Genomic DNA, 17233 nt, shown 5'->3' on the forward strand with positions numbered 1-17233 from the left:
TTTGGCTTGAACGCAACAACCGAGTGTTCCGCACGTCGTTGACGCCTCTTACAGCTACTGCGCTTGCGATCAAGGCGCGCTCGCGATCAAAGCAACTACTATCACGCGATTACATGTCCGGCACTTGGTTCGTCGTGCTGTGGTGCCTTCGCTTGCCGAGTCGCTTGTCGCTCTACGCGCCGACCCTTGGTGTGCTCGCTACCTCGTTCCTTGTACAATCCGAGCCCCGACCCAGCGCCCTCAGCTTGACGTACCGCCCCAACCACACGAGCACTACGAAGTCAACCATCTCCACTTTATAATTGCATTTTAATGACTCATCTCAACAACAAGGTGGAAACTGCTGCGAACGGAAGGCTCTCTTTGGTTTTGGGACCTCCACGAAGCATAAAGAATGGTTGTACTTATTGAATGTTCTTGCAAATGAGAGAAGCTACGGACTTTACTAAGCGCCTCCTTCAACGCAATCTTGGAACTTTCGAGGCATAGCATGGGCACGGGCTCTTTCCGAGCAGGCTCTTCAGGCACCCTTGGTTCATCGGGACAAACGACAGCTTGTTTTTCGGTGCAGTGTACGAGTCGCCGGATTTGTCGACAAGATCTTTGACGATCGTCTTGACAAACTCAACTACGAAATCTTGGTCTGGGACTTGATACCGAGTAAACTTGTGCAAAGCGGTGTCCTTCTGGATTTTCTTGCTTGGGGCGAGTCGGCGTCGCTTGCTCTGGGGTAGGTTGGTCGCGAAAAGAGAAGCAGTCGCTGCCGTCGTGGCCGTTATGGCAGCAGCAGCGGCAGCAGCATCTTCGCATGGCATCACAAAATGCAGCTTACCGGTACCTGATTTCTCGAGGAGGCGGTACACCGCGGGCATTGACTTCAACTTGATGTCTACGCCTTCAAGAAACCGTGCATGGATCGCTTCGCAGACCCACCGCTCCTTGGTGGCGTTCCATCGAAGCGAGGCGGTCAGCTGCTTCGGATCGCGGGCGTCTTCAAACACCTTGATGATAGCTAGCGCGGCGTTGTTTTGAAGCGACGTCAAATCGGTGCGTGTCGACCGAGCCCGTGGATTACCTTGCACGTTCGCCATGATCGCCGCTGTCGTCTCGCCAAGAACGTCGCCGAGGTAGCCGCTGCGGATGAACTCGTGCACTGTCGTCGCGTGCTTCGTGTTCCGAGCAATGACACCGTTCTGGTGCTCGACCATATACTCGTCAAGAAGCCAGCGTGTGTGATTCTGCATGGCGTTGAAGAGCAGCACGTTGCTCTTCCGAATGTGCTCAATCTGACTGATCCACTCCAAAGTCGAGATCTTGTAGTGGGTTCGATTGAGGAAGACAAAGGCCAAAGCGACGTGGGGCATGATCGCTTGCAGCAAGTCGAGATGGCACTCGCTGCGCACGAACTTGTCGTAGAAGACGACGGCAAGAGGCAGCAAGTGCTCAAAAAAGTGTACGAGATAGTCGAGAGCAGCGGTCTTCCATCGTCGCCGGCGCCGACCAAGATCGTCGCGAAGGAGAGCGTAGCCACCAAGCAGCACCTCTGCGCAGACGATCATCTCGGCATGGCTGAGCGTCTGCCGAAGCTTCGGGTTCGGCGCGATCTGGGGCCACAAGAACCTGATGAGCGGATCAAACGTCTGGCACACGGCTTCCAAGAGCGTCAAGCTAATGTGCAAGAGTCCGTTGATGGGAACCACGTTCTCGAGACGTGCGATCTCGGTTTCGGTCGGAAACTCGTCCTCGGGCATCCACGTCGCGAGCACTTCTCGGCGCTCGATCTCGGGTAATCGGCAAATCATGATGAGCTTCTTGAACGTGTACTGAGCCCAATAGTCGCCGGGGAGCATCATGATGTTGTCCTTCAAGTAGGCGTCAAACGCCTCGACACCGAGGCAGCTGCGAAACTGGAGAAGTGCGTGGCGGATGGACTTGAAATCGCTCTCGTTGATCCGCAGCAGTCGTAGGCCGCTGAGGTAATCCGAGTGCCAGCGCTCGTTCACGTCCGTGTACTGGTAGAGCTCAAAGCCGTAAAGGTCGTTGCGTGGTCCCTTGCTTGGGAAGCGCGCCGTGTACCATGGGAGGAAATGGCCGATCTTGGCCACGATGTCGTCGAAGAGACCCGCCACCGCGAGACAATCCATGGAGCAAAATGTGGGCGGGTTCGGTGGCTTAGAGAGATCCCGAGGCACCGGCGACGACAGCGGTACCGCGTTGATGACGCAAACGACGAGCTTGATGGCGCAGTACGTACTGCCGTTCGGACGGATGCGCTCGAAATGGAGGAAGCGAGTCAAATCGTCCACGCCGAAGACCACGAACCCTTCCATCTTGATGTTGCCGTCGCGGCTCTTGAGAAGCAACTTGCACGTTCCATGGACTGTCTGCTTCGTCGTACCTAATACGCGTTCTTAGACAGTTCAATCGACAAGAAGGATCATACCGAGGCCGAGCTTGCTCAGGCTATTGAGCTGAAACTCACTGCTGCCTTTCAGATAGTTGAAGAGCGTGACGATCTTGTGCACAAAATTCGCTTTCTGGTTGTGTATCATCGCTGCTTGTGCGACCAAGACGATGACTTCTATGTTGGCTTCTTCGGCACCCTCCTCGCCGATGTGGTTGCCGTCATGCTCGCCTCGTTGCGAACTGCCTTGCTGGGTACTTGGGTCGGCGCCTTTTTTCTTCCTTGGTCGCGACGGCCGAGTCATGCCGTGAAAATGCCCCCAGAGCTCGTCGGGAATGAGCTCGCGGACGCGTTGAAGGCACTCAAAGTCGACGTCGCCGGTGGCATCCAAGTTGCGGAAAAACTCCACGCCGTAGTGCTGAAGCCGTGTGGCAAAATCGTGAAGAAGCTTGTACATCTTGTTGTGTTTTTTGGCGCGTTTCGACCGTGGCTCTATCGGCGGCGGCACCAGCGCGCGAGCTCTTCGAGGTCTAGTGCAATAATGGGTCATAACGCACAGTTAATTGGGTGTGTACGGTGACATTGGCGGTGCGCTGTTATCAAAAACGTCTGGCTCTTGTGCAAGCTCAAGGCGAAGCGTTGCTCGATGAGCCTCGACGTCAGACCTAGAATGCACGAATCGTTAGCATGACAACGTACATATGAACGGATATGATGATTTACACAGTGGACACTAGAACCTCGTTGTTGTCTTCACGTTGAGCTGGCGGCGGCGCTGCAACCGCTTCGTCGGTGTCGGACACCACTGAAAACTCGAGGCGACGATTTACGGGCTGGATATCAGTCGAGAAGAGCTCGTCAAACCTACGGCAGAACATTCAGAACGCCTTGGCAGAAACAGCCTTTATGTAGTACGATGTGCTCATCTCACACGAGTCGAATAGTCGTTCTGTAATATGCGGGACAGACATCGGCGGTGCAGTCGTCCGTGGTGCACGCAACGGTGGCACAGTCGTCTTTGGCGCTGCCGTCGTTGACGCAATCGTCGTTGGCGCTGCCGTCGGTGGCGCTGCTGTCGGTGGCGCAGTCGTCGGTGGCACAGTCGTCTTTGGCACAGTCGTCTTTGGCGCTGCCGTCGTTGGCGCAGTCGTCGGTGGCGCAGTCGTCGTTGATGCAGACAACGGTGGCGCAGTCGTCGGTGGCCCAGTCGTCGGTGGCGCTGTCGTCGTTGATGCAGACAACGGTGGCGCTGTCGTCGGTGGCCCAGTCGTCGGTGGCGCAGTCATCGCGGGGCTGTCATTGACTCAACTGCATCGCCACCCAGCCTACAATCAATGATCATGATGTTTCCAATCTCTTGGCAATTTGGCATAAGGCGCAGCGGCGCAATCGTTGGGTTTCGTACTCTTGGGGTTGTGCCATTTGCACGAGAGCTGCTGCAGCGTCTTGCTCGTCGTCAACCACCAGCGCTTCCCGATCCGTTAATGGACCCAATTCTTGGAAGCATGTGATGCAAGAAAACACACCGGGCAGAAGTTCCCGGCGCCTACCCTTGTATACACGTCGTCCGCAGTCCAAACACGTTTTCTGTGGCATGTGTCCTGCGAGTTCATAATCATGAGTCGACGTGCTCGTACATGCCCGGAGGGCGATGCTAGTTATCCATCAAGTTGTGTCAATACCTGGGAGTGTCGTCTCGCTGTCAAGGTTGATGCGGGTACAAGAAACTCTTGAGTGGGTTCGAGAAGTGTGGGGCGGCAGATGAAATACATGCTTCCTGGAGCATCCTGGTGCCTTGAAGTGCGGTCAGTGTACTACTGTGTGTGGGCTAATGACTAAATAGAATCTAGAAGATAGCTGTCTGCATCAACGTCACTTAAGAATTTGGACAAGCGATGACATCGTCAATAATGTTGATATTCGCTAACCTTTGTTACGCAAGTATAGCTATGTTGCTAAACATGATGCAGAGCACAGCACCGAGTCGCGGGACCGAATCGGTTCTCAAGAATCAACGTGTTGAATTGTTTTTGCGTAATTATTGAATTTTTAACCAACATAATTCTAAAAGCACCGTCCTTATTAGGAGGAAATTGGACATGCAATAATTTCAAAACTACTTGGAATTGGACATTCTTGAGACTCTCGCTTGATTCCAAAATGTCTGAATGTGATGCAGTATGCCTTGAAAGTTATAGATGTGTTGTTTTACATGTCCATATTGTGCTTCAAAAATGGTCGAAGAACGCGTTGGCGATGGCGGCACGTAACGCCCTGCCAATCGATATTCTTCGATTTCTAGAAGTTCGAAGGTTCTGAGGCCATATTAAAACACCTATTAAACATTCATTCTACGGTTTTGTGCGAACTTCGATACATACAAACTCCAGGTCTAAAAAATGTGTCGTTCTTGCTACCTGCTGCCGGGTACAGTCCTAACCTACGCACGCCATCTAAAAACCACGTCATGTGCACATTTTAGACGTCGATTGCACGTGAAAAACAGCGGCCCTCACATGTGAAAATCATGTCGCCATGGATGCCAAAAAAAGGTACAACACTGACCCTTTTCTGACAGCAATACGACACGGGGATTGGCCAGTATACTGGACGGGGCATGGATCCATTGGTGCCCAAACCAAGACTGCAGCACGATGAAGGAGTACCTGGTCTTCTTTGTGCACCGCCACTTGGTACGTCGCCGTCGTCGTCCGATATGTCGCTTCTCACGCTCGTACCGACGCTAGGACTTTCGCTTTCCGGAGCTCGATGCGCTCCTGACGATGCAGTCGCTTGACCCGACCGCTTGCTACTCGCGCGACGCCAACCCGCTCTCGTCGCCGCTTGTGCACATCAAGCTGCCGTCCGAGGCGCACGCCAAGTTCCTCTCGCAGCGCGGCATTCTTGTCAAGGGCGTTTACGAGATCTGGGGCCACGGCCAAACGTACGACCAAGTCGTTGCCTCGGTCGCGGCCTTTGAAGAGCGCACGACGTACGTCGAGGATGCGAGCTTGAGCTGGAAGATCAACGTCGATGCGTTTGGGCTCAAGCTGAGCATGGACGAGCAAACGTCTCGCCGCGAGCGCTTCCGCGAGATCCTGCCGTTCAAGGGACCAGTCGTGCTCTCGAATCCGTCCAACACGTTTCTGATCCTCGAAGACATCGGCGTCGACGAGGCTGCCATGACGCCACAGCGCATCTTCTTCCTCCGAACTCTGGCCGGCGCCGAGCGCAACCGTGGCCGGGGCGGCGCCCGCGACCTCGTAGGCCCCCCCATCTCGTCGCATTGGATTTCCATCCTTTCTTAGGTCGATATGCAAACGCTCAAGCGCCGCGCGTACATTGGCCCGACGTCGATGGACGCCGAGATGGCACTGCTCATGTGCAACATGGCGCTGGTCATGCCCGGCGACCTCGTCATCGACCCGTTCGTTGGCACGGGCAGCGTCCTCGTGCCCTGCACGACGTTTGGCGGCATCTGCATGGGCACCGACATTGACACGCGCGTGCTCCACGGCAAGAACAACAAGACCATTTACTCGAATTTTCACCAATACAACTTGCCCGTGCCCGAGCTTGTCCGCGCCGACAACTCGCGCTCGCCGCTGCAGTGCCCCATGTACTTTGACGCAGTCGTGTGCGACCCGCCGTACGGCATTCGCGCCGGCGCCCGCAAAAGCGGACGGTATGTCGCAATGTATCAATGTATCAAGTAGGACATAGGCCACACGCGTAGGCGGGAGCGGACGCCGACGACGCCGACGCACCGCCCGCATTGACCAAGTCGGGCAAGCCCAAGTACGGCCCGCGCGAGATTCCCGAGGAGTGGCTCGACACGCATTTCCCCGTGACGCAGCCGTACGCGGCCGAAGACGTCATGAAGGACCTGCTGACGTTTGCGGCAAAGAACCTCCGCGTCGGCGGCCGTGTCGTGTACCTGCTGCCGACCACGTACGACTACACGGACGACGACTTGCCCGTGCACCCGCTCTTGCGTGTGGTCGCCAACTCGGAGGAGAAGCTCACGTCCAAGTACGCGCGGCGCCTCATTACGATGGAGAAGGTCGCGACGCCGATCGCGACGTCGGTCCAAAAGACCAAGGACTTTAGCTTTGCCAAGCTCCGGGAGCGCATCGTCGAGCCCAGCGGGAGCCAGAAGCGCAACGTCAAGCCCAAGACGACCGAGTAAGTGCGGGATAAGGAGGCTGACAATACCGCTACATACTTACATTTCCACACTATGCAAAACGACGATGTCTGTGGTGCTGGTATAGCTGGTGTTGGCATGTCAACTGCAGTGCTGTGTCGAGCGTATCATACAGTGCAGCACATTTGATTGGCTGTAATATCTATAAAATCAACCAATCCGGGATGACTTTGAGTTGTGCTCGCCGCCACCGAGGTCGCGGAATGGCCAAATCAACCCGGACAAAGATTCGCTCAAACTTTGTGCACCAATAAAAAACACTTCAGAGACTCTAAAACGCTATGGTAGGTTGGCATGGGAGGCGTACAGCGAGAGAAATCCTGGTCAATGTGTATTAGATTTGGTCGATTTGATTGGCTGAAACTAGATAGTATAAAACCAATCAGAGACGGGATGGAACTCACGCATGCTTCGCGCGGTTGCCCGATGACCAAAGAAAGGTTTTCTATCGGTACCGCTCATTCTTGGTACATGGATAGAAGACACTTTGGAGAGACGAAAAAGCTACGTTACGTCGACGATGAAGGCGTACAACGAGAGAAACTCACCGCTAAAGTGAAGGAGGTACAACCCTAGACCTACCCTAGCCTCCAAGGTGCAGCCGTAGTCACAATTCGTCCAGTAGTGTGAGTGGATAAATGTACAGAGGCCTCCACGAGAAATGTCCATGACTTCAGGCGCGCTCGCAACTCCTAGTCAAACACCGTCGTGAGTATTGATTGCTATTTTTGCTGGTGACAAGCCAATGCATGCATTTTGTGGATGATTGCGAAGATTCCATCAGCATCCTATCGTGCTGTTCGCCCGCACCCCAGACATCGATCTGCCTCCTCCAGCTTTTCGGCAATGGTTCTGTAGGAAGACGCGCTTTCGCAGAAGTTGCGACCCGATTTATCATAGCGTATTGTCGCGCTGCATCTTCTCGTGGAGGCCTCTGTACATTTGTCCACTCACACTACTGGACGAATTGTACGCGTCGAGATGCAACCACGTGAATGTAGGTCTTTTTAGAACATCATTCACGGCCCCTGCGGCATCCAATGTGGAGAGCACATTGCAAATTGCCACCAAGATGGCGACCAAGCTCTACCGCGTCCGTGTCGTCCGTGTCCACCGTGGTAAGTGCATCGTCGTCTCTTGCACATGTCTTCTCTTCCGCGTCTACAACATCTATTACGACGGCGGTCGCACCGTGCCATCGGACGCCTCGTTCTTCGTCTTCCTCCTCGACGACGACCGGTTCCTCTTTCGATCGTACGCCAACGTCGGTCCAAACAGTGTTTTCCCGAGCGCCAACGAGCCCTTTGCAATTGCAACGAATGGCCACAGGCTGAATCCTGCGTGGATGAAAGCGAAAGCGCACGCGTTTGTGAAGCGCGTCGAGCGGACAGCGTACTCGCCGTCGACGCTCGAGACGAACCCGGCGTTCGTCTACAGCGGCTATCAACAGGAGCGGCAGCTCGAGCAAGGCGTGTACGAAGTGGAGTATACAGATCCCAAGTGGATCGAGCACTGTAAGGTCGGTCACGTGTGGCAGACGTGCTGCTTTGACATGCTGCACTCGATGCCAATTGTCATCTCGCGCATTGAACCTACGACCAAGCTGAAAACATCCCGCGGTATCGCGCCTTCGTCATCCAAGGCGACAAAGAAGCCAATCAAAAAGACAAAAGCTATCAAGGCGGGTGCGCCGACAAAAATATCGTTCGTGGGCGCAAGGCAAAGCTTTAGGTAAAGAAAACAAGCTACTAGTACTTGAATTCCCTTCAATCATGAAAACAAGCAACTTGCATTCATACACTTTCTAGTACCTTGCAAAATACGAGCACTCCTCCATCAAGCGAACAACACGTTGGGACCACCTTATTCGGAGTACGTTGTGTACCTTCAACCGACCGGTGCGTCTTTTCCCTACAAGCAAAGACATTTATCATCGCCACATGATAGTAATCCATGACTTGGACACACCCTCGCTATTCCTGTCGAGAAATGTTTACCCCAATACGTTGACCCTGATTGTCACAAGGGTCAAATCGAGCCACACTTGAAAGGAGCTCCGAACGGCTTGTACGTCAAAGGTCGCTGCCCGTGCCCTTGGCCGCACTGGCGGGTTCCCCATGTCCTAAACTGTCGATCCGACTGCTTTTCTCGTCTGTGTCTCGCCGTCAAAGACAGTCAAAACAGTTTTTTTGCACTATCTCAACACACTGTCATTGTGGCGGTAGACCCTCCACGTAGCACTAGCTTGTCACACAAAACCCACTTTATATTTCTGGTCGAACACGTCAATCGATGGTATTTCGACTTAGGAACATCCGTCCGATCTCTCGCCGCGCTCTACTTAAAGCCGCGCGGTTGGCATCGACGTGAGGTCGACAATGAGCTTCCCAACATTCTTGCGTGCATACATGTACTCGATCGCATCGGGCACCGCTTCGAGGCCATGGAACGGCGTCGGGTCGACACCCGGGTCCAAAAGTCCCTTTTGCACGAGGAGCCCGAGCTTCTTGGCGTGCGCGCCAAAGTGGGCCATGTGGTGGTTGAGGAAGAAGCCCCGGAGCGACGCCGACTTGGAGAGGAGCGCCGTCGAGAGCGGACCCGCACCACCCGCCGTCTTGCCGTCCCACGAGCTCGAATCTTGATAGCCCGAGATGGCGCCAATGACAATGAGGCGGCCATGACGCGCGAGGTTCGCGACGCACGTCTATTTCACAACATATCAATCTATCAAGCAGACACGCATCGAGAATAGGGCGTACGTCGAGCATGTCGCCGCCGACCGACTCGAAGACAAGGTTGACGCCGCGGGGAAACTCCTTCTTGAGGACGGCGCCAACGTCTTCTTTCGTATAGTCGATTGCACGGTCGCAACCAAGGTTGAGGAGAAACTCCTTCTTTTCCTGGGAGCTGCACGTGCCAATGACCGTGTTGCCCGCCAGCTTGGCAAGCTGCACGGCAAACTGGCCCGTCGCACCGGCCGCGGCAGTCACAAGGACGACCTCGCCTTGCTGCATCTGGGAGGGTTTCTCTCAGTAAGACGTAGGCAGCGAGCAGCAGCATCGTACCTCGCCCGTGACGTCGAGGGCGATCGAGGCCGTGAGGCCGCACACATTGAGCGGCAGCACGGATGGAGAGAGCAGCGGCACCTTGGAGATGAACTTGATGGGCACGACAATGTACTCGGCAAAGGCGCCGTAGACTAGTCAGTACCGACATCCTTAAATGCATCGATACATTGTTGCAAGGCGTACGCGAATACATGACGGCGTCACCGACCTTGAGGTGCTTGACCTTGGGGCCGACGGCGACCACCTCGCCGACTGTTATAGATCGCGCATAAGACGACAACAATAGTGACAAGAGACGAGGGCATACCGGCCTCGAAGCCGACGTCAAAGGGCGGCGTGACGCCCGGAAGGTACTTGCCGTTCGTAAAGTTGATGTCGGACGCGTTGATGCCGAGGTAGTGGTTCTTAACGACGACCGTGTGGGCGGCGGCGACGAGGCTTGCGAGCGGCGCCGACACGATCGTGGTCGCGGCGCGGAAGTTGGTCGAGAGCTCCGTGCACACGATCTTGCGGTACGACTGCGCCATGCTCCTGTCAATCTAGTAAGTGCTTCGACCAAGATCTGAGACGGCTTGCGTAATCGGAGGCCATATCTCATCAAAGTGCAACTTGGCCGTCCGGTGTGGTCCGGATCGCCATGACGGCATTCTACCATACTATACATTGACCAAGTATGATACCAGCATGTCCCAGCCCATCGCCGGTTGCCGACGTCCGGAGAAGAAGATCGCGCGAGCGCCGCCTGCCACCAGCGACGAGCCAACATGCGTATCGTGATGATCCATGCGCTTCGCCACTCGCAGGCACCGATTGAAGCAGCGTTCGCTCGGCTCTGGCCAACAGCGTCGCTGGCCAACCTCACCGACGACTCGCTCGCGGCCGACCTCGCCGCCCTCGTTCGCGCCGACCCACCCGCGCCCGGCGCGGCGCCGCGCCTGTACGACCCGATCCAAGCACGCTTTCACTTTTTGAGCTCGTACGCCACGACCGAAATGGCTGGCGATGCGCTTTTGTTTACGTGCTCGGCGTTTGGGAGCTACATTGACGCCGTCGCGGCCCGCGTTGCGCCCACGCCTGTGCTCAAGCCCAACGAAGCGATGCTCGACGACCTGCTCGTGATGGCCCGCGCATCGAACGCGACAGAAGCGGACCCGTTCGTCGTTGCGCTCGCGGCAACGTTCTACCCGACGTTGGGCTCGATGCTCGAGGAAATCGATGCGCTGCGTGGCGCATCGCCCGATGTCCATCTGCGTATCGTGCCCGTGCACATTGAAGGCGCGCTCGAGGCGCTCAACGCCGGCGACAGCGACCGCCACAATGCGTTGGCGGCCGCCGCCGTGTCGGCGGCTCTGGCCGCGACGCCTGTCCATGCCGTGGCGCTGGCGCAGTTTAGCCTTGCGCAGAGCGCGCCGCTGGTTGCTGCGACGACGTCGCTGCCGGTACTCACGACGCCCGATGCGGCGGTCGCTGCGCTGCGCCGGCGACTGCTGGCCACCTCGTCAAGCGACGTCGGTTGCCACCGAAACCGCTCGTAATAAAAAAGAATCCAAACGAAACCAGAGTATTTTTCAATTTCTCGCCGACGCCGCAGTACGTACTCGGAGGATATGGAGAAGAAGACGGTGCTGACGGACGACTGGGAGTCGGACCTCGCGGCCATCATCGAGAAGACCAACCAGAACCTCAACCTCCTCCGCAAGATTGGCGAGAAGCGCGAAGACGCGCCGGCGAAGAAGGCGATGGCGATGATGAGCCGCGCCAAGTCGTCCAACGCGCTGGGCGCAGCGCGGGAACCGACGGCCGGCAATGACCGGACGCGCGCGAGCATTGCCACCGAGTAATATTGACGAGTACGACGATGCAGGATGCTGATGCGCATGTAGCGCCTCGATCCACAAGTGGAAGCAAGTCCTTGACGACTCGACGACGTTGAAGCGCCACATTGCACACAAAATGCTGGTACGATTTAGGATCGTGACGTGGCAGCGTACGAGGCACGTGGTGCCACGTAGGAGTCGACCAAGGCCAAGGACAAGGACAAAGGGCCGCGCCGGGCCGCGAGCTCGGCGTGGGAAGCGCCGTCGACCGTCAACACCAATCAAGACGACCGCGAGGCGCGGGCCGCGCATCAGCCGCTCTTGTCGCTCGACGAAATCAAAAAGAGGTGTGGTACTTGATCTTCTGTACGGTATCTCACGATCCTTGTGCCTGGTGTAGCCTGCAAGTCGATATTGCGTCGCGCGCCAGCCTCCTCGAAAAGCAAATCGCCGATCTGCGCACCGACTATCAAACCATCGCGGGTGAAAGCGGCGCCGCGTCGTTGAAGCTCCAGCAACTCTCGACGCAGGTAGCTCTCTTACGCGCAACGGAAGCCCAAACGCTGACGACAAATGGCCTGTGTAGCTCGAGGCCAAAGCGAACCACGTGAGCAGCGTGGAGCATACGTTGCAAGAGCAGTCGGCAATCCTCGGACGACTGGATGTACAGGCCAACCACGTGTTGAAATGGAAGGCCGCCGTCGACATCGATCTACAGACACAGACGTACGTACAAAATGTGCTTGTGTGTCTGCTAGTAAATCTCATGTGGACGCGTAGTGCCAAGGCTGCCCTGGTCGACGGCCTCGAAAAGAAGGTCGTGTCGCTCGAGCGCACCGTGGCAGAGCTCGCGACGCGACTTGCCAAGGCATCAGACGTCGAACAGTCCATCGAGCACTGTACACTGCGCATCTCGCAGCTCGAAGCCAAGGCCGCCAAGTCGTTTGGTACTGTGATTGCCATAGGAGTTGACGTTGAGATTGAGATTGGCCTTTCAACTTAGATACTGCGACGCTCACGCATACCATGGAGACCGTGGTGACGAAAGCGATGCAGGCCTACGACGACCGCCTCACACGGCGCCTCGAAGCGCTCACCGACATGCAAGAGACGAAAAATGCCAGTTTTCTCAAGGTACACGATAGTGTCTCGAGTCCACCGGCGGATGATAACCCACCGAGTGTAGACGATCCAGGGCCAGCGAGAAAATTATGAAAAAGCGATTCAGTACGCGTTGGAAGCCAGTGTTGGCGATCTTCGCAACGAAGTCGACGCACACACCAAGCGGACGGACGCGCGGTCGCAGGACATGGCCACGTCGTTGGATCTGCGCTTGACTGCGCTCGCCAAGCGTGTGGCGACCGTTGAAACAAAATCGAGCGCCATCGAGAGCGACGGTGACGCTACGAAGAACGCGAGCGAGCGCGACGAGCTTTTGAAAAAGGCCGTGCTGCGGCACATCGCCGACACGTACGTCTCCAAGCAGCAAGTCACGACGCTGCTTGTGGACGAGCTCGAGGCCCGGGGCACCATCTCGGCGTGGAAGCGGCTCGAAACGTCCGTCTCCAAGGTACTCCTTGTTCCAAGTCCACGATTTCCATGCGTTTTGTGCTAGATGTACCGTGAATTTGACCAGAAATGGCACGACGCGACCAAGTGGGTCGACGACCTCAAACTTCAAGTCGAGAAGACCTCGGCAGGGCTCTTAACGATGCAGAGCAGCGTGCAGAAGAGCCATGTCACCGAGACACAAGCGCTGCGGGCCAAGCTGCTACAGTGCGTGAACGAACTCGACCAGCTCCAGAGCACCAAGCTCGATATGGACGCCCACTTTGCGCGGCTCGAGAAGGACCGCGATATGCAAATCCAAAAACTTCAAAGTCGCGTGTCGGAGGCCGAAGCCAAGCGCGATGCCGACGTCCTTGCACTGCAAAATGCGCTGCAGTCCAAGCTGTTGCAGATTGCGTCGACCTCCGGCCAAGTCGAAGTCATGAAGGCGCTCTGGAAGCACGAGCAGTCGACGCTGCGCGTCTGCAAGTCCGACTTGAGTAGCGCCCGCCACGAAGCACTATCGTACAAGCTCAAGCTCCAGAGCGCCGAGAAGGACAAGGCGCGCACGGCGCTCGACCAAAAGCAGGCGATGGACCGTCTCACGGACCGATTGGCGCGGCTCCAAAAGCAGTGGCAGGCCGCCGACCGCGACCGCGCGGCCGCGCAGACTTCGCTCCACGCGCTGCTTCAGGACGACGCGCGAAAGCGAGCCAAGCTCGCGACACTGCAAGGCGTCTTGCAGCGGCTACAGGCCGCCGCGGCAGCGCAACCGCCACAAGCAACGGCCCCGCCAAGCGAGCTGGAAGCCACTGTGCACGAAATGGCAGCGCAGACGCACACGATCCACGCGCTCCGAGCCAACGTTACCGAGCTCGAGGCTGCCAAGAAGGCATTGGAATCCAACCTCCAGGCGTCGCGAGTGTCGTTCGAGGCGGAGCTGGCGGCGCTCCAAGCAAGCCACGACTCCACGCTGGCCGCGCGCGAGGCCGCATTGACGCAGATCTCGAACGCACTCGCGTCGCAGTCGGCGCAGCATACGCACGTGTGTGCCGTTTTGACGACGATGGCCAAGGACGTTGGCGCGTCGATAGAGGCGGCTGACGAGAGCGCCTTGGCGTGTGTCGCAGCGCTCCAGACGACGTGGGCCGAGCGTGTGCAGCAGTGGGAGACGGTCCAGGCACAAGCGCAGGCCGAGAGTGCTACGGCCATCGAGACATTGCGCACCCAGCTGGCCGACGCTGCGGCCATCCACGAGAACGACAAGGTGGCGTTAGAGGCGCGTATATCAACTCTCGCCATCGAGCTCGAGACGCTTTTGGAGGAGAAAGCGCAGTTGGAAGCCCATGTCCGGACCCAGGAAGACGCAGTGGCACAGCTGCACCAAGAGTACCAAACGGATGGCTCGAGCTTGGAGGCTCGGATCGAGGCGCTACAAGACGAGCTCGCGTCGCGCGTCAACGACGTGGAGCAACTGCGCAACGAACTCGCATCGGCATCCGAGGCGACGTCGGCACTGGAAGAAGAACTGTACGAAGCGCGTACTACGCTCGAGACGATGACCGACGCAACCGCAAGTGAAAAGGCCGAGCTCGAGGCCAAGATGCGCGCGCTGGAAGACGCTCTCTCGACGAGCCACGACGATATGAAAGCACTTGGTAGCGCGCGAGAAGAAGATGCGATCCAGCACAGCGATGCCATTGCGAGCCTCGAGACGGCGATTGCTGCCCGCGACGCGACCATTCTGGCGCTCACATCGGAGAAAGAAGCACTCGTCCTCGCACAAGGCACATTGGTAGAGGTCGAATCTCGATTGGCAGTGTTGATGGCCGAGAAAGCGGACTCCGACGCGTCGCTTGCAGCGTGGGCCGCCAAAGAAGCCGAGACGCCCTCACGTCAGCGCAAGCGACCCATGCCGCGTACAAGACCGAGTCCGCGTTGGAGCTGCAATCGCTTCATGAAGCGCTGCACGTGCAGCGTAGCGCGACGACCGCGATGGAAGACGACTTGCGGCGGCTCGTGACCGAACTCCGTCTGCCGTGCGCCGAGTCGACGTCGACGCTTGTAGCCACGCTGCAAGCCCACGTGGCCGAGCTCCAAGCAGCGCTCGACGACGCCAGCGACGAGCGAGACGCGATCGTCACCGCGCTCGATGTCTCGTCGCTCGACGATGTACCCGCCGCCGCGGCGCAGCTTCGACAGAGCTCGATGGACACGGTGCAGAACCTGGCGGCGGCCGAGAAGGCGCTCGCGCTGCTTCGACTTGAACTCGAGGCGCGCTCAAACGACCTCGAGGCGACACGAGCGTCGTTGGCACGCTTGGAAGCCAGCGCGGCATGTGACAAGGCCGCGGCACTGGCAGCGCTCCAAGCCACCGAAGCTCAATGGACGGCCGAGCTCGCGCAGTCCAAGGCCGCGTTGGCGCCGCTCGAGCTCGAGGTGGCGGCCAAATCGTGCGAGGTCGAGGCACTTCAGAGCCAAGTCGTGGTCGCGGAAGCCGCTTTGGCGCGCTGCGACAGCGAAATGAGCTGGCTCCTTCACGAGATCACCGTCGACGTCGAGGCGCTTCGCGGCGAAGTCGACACACTCGAAGACGCCACGGAAGCCCACATGCAGACGCTCCTCGAGTCCCAGGCGGCGCACGACGAGCAGTACAGTGCGATTGGGCACGCCCAAGATCGTCTCGAAGGACTCCAGAGCCAGCTGCAGACGCTGCGGCAGCAAGTCGCGGCCGTCCCCATGCAACTCTACCAGCTGCAGCACCTCCAGTCGTCACTCACCACTGAAGCCACCGCGGTCCACAAGCAGCGCGACGAGCACGAGAAGGAGCGCCTTCGCTTGCGCCTGCTCGAATCCGAGTGCGCCGCGAACGCCGAAGTCGCGTTCACCGAGCTGACGGCCTTGTTTGCGGCGCACGGCGGCGACACCTCGCAGCACGCGTACATCATGAAGACGATGTCCCACTTGCCGTCGCTAGCTGCGCGGCTGCAGTCGGTGGCCGCAACGATCGGCACCATGACCGCGCACTCGACCGATGCAAGGACTCACGCAGCGGGCGACGGCGCATTACCGAAGACGAGCGTTGCAGATATCGAGGGTGTGGCGAACCACGACGATACGACACACGGACACGGAGCTGCGTTCCATGAGGCGGCTACGGAGGAGGACGGAGACGACGATGGCGTCGTCAGTGACAGTAACGAAGACACGATTGAAAAACGTCCGAATGCCAACGGTTCCGAGGCGACGATTCAAGCACTTGCGGTGCCCAACAACCGGCCGGCATCGCCGACGGCCGCCGACGACACCCCGTGCGACATGCACAAAGCAACGAGCTTTGCTTCGGATGATGACAATGATGACAATGATGACGTCCATGACGACGACGATGACGCGCAGGAAGAGAGCGCAGATGACGAGCCGCGTGCCGCAGACAACGACACATGTCCATCCCAAGCACATGTCGAGGCACCCGAGGCAACAATGTCTGCTGGGAGCGATAGTGAAGACGGGACTCTCGACGAAACCCCCCACCCCAGCACGCCCAGTCGGCGTCTTTGGCGGACGGCACTGATGAAACGGAAGCACCGTCGACGCCTTTGCTTGGCACCGTTCCGACAGCGGGGCCAATGTTGGCCGGCGACATCACGGACAACGCAGAAGAAACCGAAATCGACACCCGCGTCCTGTCTCCCGAAGGTCTGGACCTGCGCGGTGACGCGCACGAAGGTGCAGACGATGCTGCTGAGAGCGATGCCGAGCTATCGGACGACTTTGATGCAGAATACGACGAGCCGGAAGTCGCTACCGATAGCGCAGTGGGTGCCATCCATAGCAATGCTGTCGACCTGGCGCCTCTCCCCGAGTACGAGGCAGACGAAGGACCCGATGAGAAAGCGACAGAAATCGCTGCCGAGGTCGACAACGACAGAAGCGACGACGAGTCTGAGCAAGTGCGCGCCGCTTCGTCCTTGATCGCTGACCAACAACCAACGGTGGAGGCGGTAGATGCACGTCTGCAAGACGAGAACGGGGACGAAGCACACGCCACGCCACGTTCCGCCATCGGCATCGCGGGGCCCACGCCCGATGCTGCCCACGATGCTGCCATCGATCGCAGTGGGTATCCCATGAGCGACGATGCAAGCGACGATGACGAGCCGCGTCATCGCCTTGCGGGCGCTGCCGT

General features: G+C 57.8%; 6 protein-coding genes across 6 annotated transcripts; 3 read left to right on the forward strand and 3 right to left on the reverse strand.

The window, feature by feature from the left end:
• Positions 1–775: 775 nt before the first annotated feature.
• SPRG_13716 (hypothetical protein) lies at positions 776–2861 on the reverse strand (the record flags this gene model as incomplete). Its single annotated transcript, XM_012352659.1, has 4 exons — positions 776–802; positions 864–1012; positions 1076–2398; positions 2444–2861. The coding sequence occupies 4 exons, from the start codon at positions 2859–2861 to the stop codon at positions 776–778; spliced, it is 1917 nt and encodes a 638-aa protein (XP_012208049.1).
• Positions 2862–3686: 825 nt separating this feature from the next.
• Positions 3687–4000, reverse strand: SPRG_21330 (hypothetical protein; the record flags this gene model as incomplete). The annotated part of the gene is made up of 2 exons (XM_012352689.1): positions 3687–3729; positions 3810–4000. The coding sequence occupies 2 exons, from the start codon at positions 3998–4000 to the stop codon at positions 3687–3689; spliced, it is 234 nt and encodes a 77-aa protein (XP_012208079.1).
• Positions 4001–5024: 1024 nt separating this feature from the next.
• SPRG_13717 (hypothetical protein) lies at positions 5025–6674 on the forward strand. The gene is made up of 4 exons (XM_012352660.1): positions 5025–5097; positions 5152–5667; positions 5713–6089; positions 6141–6674. The coding sequence occupies exons 1-4, from the start codon at positions 5059–5061 to the stop codon at positions 6181–6183; spliced, it is 975 nt and encodes a 324-aa protein (XP_012208050.1). The 5' UTR covers positions 5025–5058; the 3' UTR covers positions 6184–6674.
• Positions 6675–7683: 1009 nt separating this feature from the next.
• On the forward strand, positions 7684–8346 carry SPRG_13718 (hypothetical protein; the record flags this gene model as incomplete). Its single annotated transcript, XM_012352661.1, has 1 exon — positions 7684–8346. The coding sequence occupies one exon, from the start codon at positions 7684–7686 to the stop codon at positions 8344–8346; it is 663 nt and encodes a 220-aa protein (XP_012208051.1).
• Positions 8347–8856: 510 nt separating this feature from the next.
• SPRG_13719 (hypothetical protein) lies at positions 8857–10249 on the reverse strand. Its single transcript, XM_012352662.1, has 5 exons — positions 9987–10249; positions 9863–9931; positions 9677–9810; positions 9371–9625; positions 8857–9315 (listed from the first exon to the last, which is right to left on the reverse strand). The coding sequence occupies exons 1-5, from the start codon at positions 10204–10206 to the stop codon at positions 8953–8955; spliced, it is 1041 nt and encodes a 346-aa protein (XP_012208052.1). The 5' UTR covers positions 10207–10249; the 3' UTR covers positions 8857–8952.
• A 194-nt stretch (positions 10250–10443) lies between these two features.
• SPRG_13720 (hypothetical protein) lies at positions 10444–17186 on the forward strand (the record flags this gene model as incomplete). The annotated part of the gene is made up of 14 exons (XM_012352663.1): positions 10444–11210; positions 11271–11516; positions 11563–11638; positions 11692–11843; positions 11897–12026; positions 12083–12222; positions 12277–12443; positions 12500–12630; positions 12683–13066; positions 13112–14839; positions 14879–14963; positions 15008–16468; positions 16705–16997; positions 17053–17186. The coding sequence occupies 14 exons, from the start codon at positions 10444–10446 to the stop codon at positions 17176–17178; spliced, it is 5886 nt and encodes a 1961-aa protein (XP_012208053.1). The 3' UTR covers positions 17179–17186.
• Positions 17187–17233: the final 47 nt, after the last annotated feature.

This window comes from Saprolegnia parasitica (assembly GCF_000151545.1).
Source record: "Saprolegnia parasitica CBS 223.65 unplaced genomic scaffold supercont2.104, whole genome shotgun sequence".
In the NCBI taxonomy this organism is placed as follows: domain Eukaryota; phylum Oomycota; class Saprolegniomycetes; order Saprolegniales; family Saprolegniaceae; genus Saprolegnia; species Saprolegnia parasitica.

Excerpts from the sequence above, each read along its gene's own strand:
- SPRG_13717 (XM_012352660.1), top strand. The coding sequence starts at position 5,059 with ATGAAGGAGTACCTGGTCTTCTTTGTGCACCGCCACTTG. Across the intron at positions 5,098-5,151 it reads TCTTTGTGCACCGCCACTTG|GACTTTCGCTTTCCGGAGCT; the intron begins GTACGTCGCCGT and ends TACCGACGCTAG. Across the intron at positions 5,668-5,712 it reads GGGGCGGCGCCCGCGACCTC|GTCGATATGCAAACGCTCAA; the intron begins GTAGGCCCCCCC and ends ATCCTTTCTTAG.
- SPRG_13719 (XM_012352662.1), bottom strand. The coding sequence starts at position 10,206 with ATGGCGCAGTCGTACCGCAAGATCGTGTGCACGGAGCTCTCGACCAAC. Across the intron at positions 9,932-9,986 it reads TGACGTCGGCTTCGAGGCCG|TCGGCGAGGTGGTCGCCGTC; the intron begins GTATGCCCTCGT and ends GATCTATAACAG. Across the intron at positions 9,316-9,370 it reads TCGGCGGCGACATGCTCGAC|ACGTGCGTCGCGAACCTCGC; the intron begins GTACGCCCTATT and ends GTTGTGAAATAG.